This window comes from Orycteropus afer, unplaced genomic scaffold (genome assembly GCF_000298275.1).
Source record: "Orycteropus afer afer isolate SDZICR_OR568_19922 unplaced genomic scaffold, OryAfe1.0 scaffold00026, whole genome shotgun sequence".
NCBI lineage: Eukaryota > Metazoa > Chordata > Mammalia > Tubulidentata > Orycteropodidae > Orycteropus > Orycteropus afer.
In genome coordinates, this window is record NW_006921613.1 from 8,800,584 (window position 1) to 8,807,417 (window position 6,834).

At 38.5% G+C, this 6,834-nt stretch overlaps 1 protein-coding gene across 1 annotated transcript in view; it reads left to right on the plus strand.

Moving 5' to 3' along the window:
* Positions 1 to 6,834, plus strand: part of ATP8B4 (ATPase phospholipid transporting 8B4 (putative)) — a 347,934-nt gene that overhangs the window by 159,878 nt on the left and 181,222 nt on the right. Inside the window, exon 7 of the mRNA XM_007935307.1 lies at positions 6,331 to 6,403. Within this exon, the coding sequence (XP_007933498.1) occupies positions 6,331 to 6,403 (73 nt within the window). The remainder of the gene's footprint in view (positions 1 to 6,330; positions 6,404 to 6,834) is intronic.

Below are 6,834 nucleotides of genomic sequence, written 5' to 3' on the forward strand. Positions count from 1 at the left end.
CTAAAAGAACTAACAGGTCTGTCCTGGAGGAAGCACAGCCAGAATGCTCCTTGGAGGTGAGAATGGCCAGACTTCGTCTCACATACTTTGGTCATGTTGTTAGAGGGGACCATTCCCTGGAGAAGGATGTCATGCTTGGTAAGGTGGAGGGTCCATGAAAGAGGGGAAGGCCCTCAACGGGATGAGTTGACATGATGGCAGTGGTGATGGGCTCAAGCATAGCAAGAATCACGGAGCTGGCTCAGGACAGGGTGGTGTTTCGTTCTGTTGTGCATAGGGTCGCTATGAGTTGGAGGCGACACGACAGCACCTAACAACAACAACAAGTATTCTGTGTCTCTTCAAGAAGTAGATTCAGACCAATTAACCACAGATTATTAGGTGCAGCTGCTGTCTCTGATGTTCTGAGACTAGATTTATAGTTAGTGATTTTTTAAAAAAAAAAATCTTTTCTTAAAGCAATTCTAGCTGCCATTCTTTGGCAGTTCAGCCCCATGTGTTTTATAGTGCATTTGGAATTTACATGTTTATGGATCTCTTTCTTGACTTTTGACTTATTATTTAGTGATTGGATTATGTGTTTGGTAGACTAAAGAGTATCTTAATATCCCATCTATTTTTTTTTCCCACCAACAAATTTTTATTTATTCTGACAACTTAAAGGGTGTAAAATTGTTTAACTAGTTGACATTTCTCTTATTATTAATGAAGTCAAGCATTTTCCACATATTTATTACCCCGTCTATTTTTGAGAACCCTAATTCAAAAGAGCCTCAATTACACTGTGTCTATTTCAAAATCTGAAATAACGTTATAGTGACATTAAAAATTGAGGCATTCTAAACTCTTGGAATTTCTTGATTCAGTGGAAATTAACGAATAACTTGCTTTTAGTATATTCATATACTGCAATTCATCTAAGGAGCTCTGGTGACACTGTGGTTAAGGTATTTGGCTGCTAATCAAAAGGCTTGTCATTTGAACCCACCAGCCCCTCTGTGGGAGAAAGATGAGGCAGTGTGCTTCCGTAAAGATTTACAGTCTTGGAAACCCTGTGGGGGCAGTTCTACTCTATCCTATAGGGTTGCTAAGAGTAGGAATCGACTGGATGGCAGTGGGTTTGGTTTTTGGGTGCAATTTTTCTATGAGAGCAAAAGGACTTTCCCTGGCAAAGGTAAAAGCAAAATTTGAAGGTTCAGAGTCTGTGTGGATAAGTGTTACCTTCACAACCCAGGAGGCCCTCCTGCATGCATCCCTATAGCAGAGCTATGATGCAAGATTACTTCAAATACGAGGCCTGACAACAGATGTACCACATGTGGAGAGCCAGTGTCTGTTTTCATTGTTTCAAGATGATGACAAAAACATGATGACATGTTTCAAGATGATGATGATTTTATATAGGGTAAAATCTTGGACGAAGTCTAGAAATATTTTGAAGATAAACTTCAAAGCAAATCTTCCTGTGTGCCCTAGTCTTGCTTGGATGCCTTTAATGCTATGTTTTTGTCAGTGGCAGTGATTATGGGTAAGGCAAGAAAACCATTAGATTTAAAATGTAGACTTTTAAAACTTGTTTTGCAGGTCTTTATCAGTTTGTGCTTGTTCAGGAAGTTTCAGTGTTTCTGCAGCTATGACTTACTAAATTATTATTAACCACTGAAATAGATCTCTGAGATCCTAGTTAGATGCAGTTATAATTACTTGGTGGGAAAGAGTAGGAAATAAAGCAGTAATGAAAACTTCCTCTCGGTGTACTAGTCACATTGATTGTTCTATAGGTATATACTCTAACAAGGTGTTAATCAAGCACACCTCACACACCTCATGGTGCATCAAGATCTCCAGGTCCCTTTTCTGTAAAATTCTCGTTACATTTATAGAATATTACTTTCTTCTTTCTAAATAATCTATTTTCTACTTTTTCCTCTTACAATTCATTTAGTTTATAGCATCTCCAAGTTACCAGATTAATTTCTATCACAACCTTACTTTGTAAGGGTTATGGTTTCTTTTTTGTTAGAGTGTGATTCACAATTCTTCCAGATATGTTTGCTATCTTTTGTTCAGATTATTGATAATGTAGTTTGATACTGCTTGACTAGTCCAGGGAATATTTCCTTGCCAGATTGCTAATTACTTTCGGTATTATTTCTTTTGAGGAAATTCCTCCCATGGTTGCATGTCTTTCCAACAGTATTTTGCTTCAGGTTCAGAAGAATTTTATGTCACCTGCATTGTTGCCTGGTGAGGGCTCTCCACAGCCCACAGAGGTGATATTGTGGCCTATAGAGTTTGTAGATGCACATACTGGGAAGTTTTTAGGATGCCAAATATTTACTCATAGACTTTGGAAGCAAAGTATGTGATCCTTTTTGGGGTAGGACTTTATATTAGGATGGGTGGAGGAAGTAGATGACCAAGGAAAGAGTGGGTGTCAGAAGATGTCTGGTGTTGCAAAGGGATCTTTTGGGAAGGGGAGCTTGGGGAGAATGATGAATATTGCGTAGAATGTTCTAAGTGGATTGCAGGTGGGTGGCAAGAGATAAAAAGACATAAAGAGGCCTAGGGTCAGATAAGGTAAACGAGGCTGGGTTCACACATGGTAGTATATGCTTTCATGGCTTTTCAAATGACATTAGCAGATTTATGGCCAAAGCTTAGCAAAAGATGGCCAGATGAATTATTTGAAGGGTTTTTCTACTTTTAGAAATATTTAGTAAGTTAAAAATAGAGATTAAAATACAGGTAGGGGTGCAGGTCATCCACCTTGGCTAGACATGGGAATCTGACAAGAGGAAACGTATTTTTTCCTGTTATCTTTCTCTATATTCTCCTGATACAGTTATATGTTTACCATATCAGATTGTTTCACATCATGGATTCTTTGCTGGAGATTTTTTTTCTTAAAGAGATTTTGTTCTAATTTTTTTTAAATACAGTAGTTAATTTCCACAGATAACACCTACCCCTTAAGAACATTTTTCTAAGATATGGATAACAGATGCAAATACTATTACATATACAATATTGCATTATCAGTAATAACAAACACTAGTCTATGGGTGGATACATAGGCAGACAGATGAGAAGATCAGCTGTGGGTAGGCAAACAGTAATGTACTCATGACCATTGACAGATTTGGCTAATGGTTCTCTTACATGTCTATTTGTGCTACAAAAAGTATCTATATATATTATAGAACTAACAGGGGACAAGCTTGGATTAATTTATTAGCCACAACCAAACACTTTGAGGGAGTGAGTTACTAGGCCTCCAGGCTTGGGATCATGGTCTTGGGGGACATCAAGCTCAACTGGCATGACATAGTATATAAAAATATTATTTTACAGCCTACTTTGGTGAGTAGCAACTGGGGTCTTAAAAGCTTTTGAGCGGGTATCAAAGATACATCTATTGGTCCTTCCTCATCTGGAGCAAAGAAGAGTGAAGAAAATATGCAAACAATTAGTTCAAGGGACTAATGGACCATGGGAATGTCAGCCTTCATGACCCTGGGACCAGAAAAACTAGTTGATGCCTGGCTACCAGTGCCAACCACTCAGAAAGGGATCAAAATTGGAGATTCTGGATAGAGTGGGAGGAAAAAATGTAGAGCAAAATGCAAAAGCACAAAAATGACCAGAATTACTGGTTGACTAGAGACTGATGAAACCCCCAGACAATGGTCCCCGATTATCCTTTGGGCCTGGAATTGGATTCACTTCCCTGGATTAGCTTTTAGCCAAATAATAGAAAGGCCTACAGTGAGCAGAACACCTACCCCAGCCAGATGCATCCTTTAGAACAATCAACCATGAGAGATGAGAAGGGCAGCATTTGCATGAGGGGTGGCAGAGCTAGACAGACAGGAATGCATAGGTAAGAAGGACACAGAGAAGGGCTAATCACAGGGAGGAGATGGGAAGAGAGCTCTTTATCATTGGGATTGTCATGGGTGACATGAAACAAAATGCTTGTGGACTGTTGAGGGTAAAACAAATCTGCTTTGTAAATTTGTACCCAAATCACAATCAAAAATTGAAACAAAAACAAATCTGTCTAATTGCTTACAGTTTATAGGGGAAATATTATGATACTGAGCTTGAGAAAAGCAAGAAAAAGAATTTGAGTGAGGAAACTCAGATTTTGATTTGTTCTCCTCATAACGGCTAATGCTACTTATCTGGTACAAAGTTAACTATCAAATGTGCATTTTGAAATGTTTAATAGATCTCTTTTTACTTTGGTTGATTTCTCATTGGGTTTGGAGAAGTAGCATGCAGTCCTTCCTGGAGCTTATAATGTTCAAGTAGGAGCAATAAGAGTTTAGAAATGCAACATAATATCACTTTAACTCCTTCCTGAAGCAGATGCACTTTCAATAGAGACTTCAGGGCAATTTCAGTAGCAGTTCAATTTCCATAAATAAAGACTAAGTCTCCAATTTGGTCTGTTCCCATCAACTTTTATCTGAAATACTGTCCCCTGAGAAATGTCATTAGTGCTTCCAAGGAGGTATCTCCAGAGAAATAAACTAGTATATAATCCATACCTGTAAAAATAAATCAAACGAAATTCAGGAGGTTGCCTTGGTTCTGCCGTTGTTGTTGAACTAGATAAAGTGCAGCAAAGTATGGCATGGAAAAATGATTGAATTCTGGCTAGAGATGAAAATGCTGCAGTTGAAAACTTTCCAGAACAACATGTACTTGGATCTGTATTAAAGAAAAATTCTTTGAGTGTGTAAGCCAAATGACCCAGCAGGGTTGATAGTGTGAACCATATTTCACAGTTGTATAAGGAGCCCTGGTGGCACAGTGGTTAAAGCATTTGGCTGCTAACCAAAAGGTTGGCAGTTTGAACCCACCAGGTGCTCCACAGGAGAAAGAAGTGTCTATCTGCTTCCTTAAAGATTACAGCCTTGGAAACCCTATGGGGTGGTTCTACTCTGTCCTTTATGGTTACTATGAGTCAGAATCAACTGGACAGCAGTAGGTTTGGGTTTTAGGGTTCCAAATATTTAAAACTGTTTGTTAGCCTATAAACAAGTAAATTAGGTTATTATTATTATTATTTTTAAAGAACTGTACAATCAAATTAACCTGCCCACCTTACCTTGTTTGGGAAACCTGCCCTACTCATCCTATCCTGAACTCCTGAAAGGGAATGGTTGAAAAAGAAGTGTGATAAAGGTATCCAACCAGGAAGACAAAGCTGGTTTATGTTTCAGAGGATTTCAGACGGGATCATTAGCATCATGAGGCAATGCTCCAGATCGTCTGTTTTCAGAGGGCCTACCTGGCTTTGGGCAGCCCTGCCTATCTGTCACCTGGGGCCAGACCAACTGAACACAGTAGTTTTTCATCATAAGCCCTTTTGAACTTGATCAAGGGTGGACTTGGGCTTCATTATACACATAAACTTGAAAGAAAGCAATGCAGCATCTTGGCTGTGATGTTCTCCATTCCGAGTTGTTGGTCATAGCCAATCACAATGCCACTAAGTCTGTTGCTTAGTCCCAGTGCTGTGGAAAATTTTGTAGGTGGTCTTTCTCATCCAGTCTTCCAAGGCTTCGTTTTATCACTCCCTGTTGTTCTCCTTTCCAAATTTTGTGTTCTTTTCTCTTACTTTCATTTTAGCAATTGCCCTGGAATGTTCTCCCTCACCACATCCTTCTCCTTTACTTTTTGCCTCCAGTGTAACAGACTTCTGAGACAATGACAGTGATATTTTTACATTTGTTAATACAGAGTTTGAAAAGAATGCAAATGACTGAATTTATTGTCTCTTCTTCTTCTTCTTCTTTTTAATGTTCTGTCCAAGGAAATGCAAGCAGGAGTTAATAGCTGTTGTATAAAGCTGGGGAGCTCTGGTGGTGTAGTGCCTAAGGCATTTGACTGCTACCCAGAAGGCTGGTGGTTCAAACCCACCAGCCACTCCTTGGAAGGAAGGTTGGGGAATCTACTTCCGTAGTGATACTGCTTCAGACACCCAAGGAGGGGTTGCTATGAGTCAGATCCTCTATGAGTTTGGTTTTTTGGTATATAAAGCTGGCACCATAGGGTGGTGGGATGAGCACTCAGCCAAGAGTTAGGCATACTGAGTTTACCAGTAACTCACTGGGTATCCTAGGGCAAACCACTTAAACTCTCTGGGCCTTAGTTCCCACATTACTCAAGGAGATGACTTTGTTATAAAATATCCATTTGAATTTAACATTCAAGGAAAATTTTATCTGCTTCCTCTGTTATCTAATGCTGAATTGTTAATACCTTTCTTTGATTGTTCTTCACACTTTAAAAAATTAACTTTGCTTTTGTCCTTAGGCTGAAGAGTGAAAAATGGATGAATGTGAAAGTGGGAGACATCATTAAATTAGAAAATAACCAATTTGTTGCTGTGAGTATTTAACATTGTTTAAAGAACTTATCTGATATTACAATAGCACATGTATTTACATTTGCAAATTTGGTAAATCCATACTAGTTTAGAGTAATTATGGAGGGAAGACCAGTATATATTAGGAAAATTCTCAATTATAAAATGTTTTAATTGATTAATTAATGTTTAATGTATTTTTGATAACATGGTAATTCAGATAAGGCTGCATGATTACCACCTGATATATATCCTTTGGTATGTTATAAATTAATAGATACAAAAGATTTAAATCAAGATGTCAATTGTTTTATGTAAGTAAAAGTTTTTAAAATGTTCATGTTGTTGTTGTGTGCCATCGAGTCGGCCCGACTCACAGAGACCCCTCCTTGGGTTTCCGAGGCAGTATCACTACGGAAGTAGGTTGGGGAATCTACTTCCGTAGTGATACT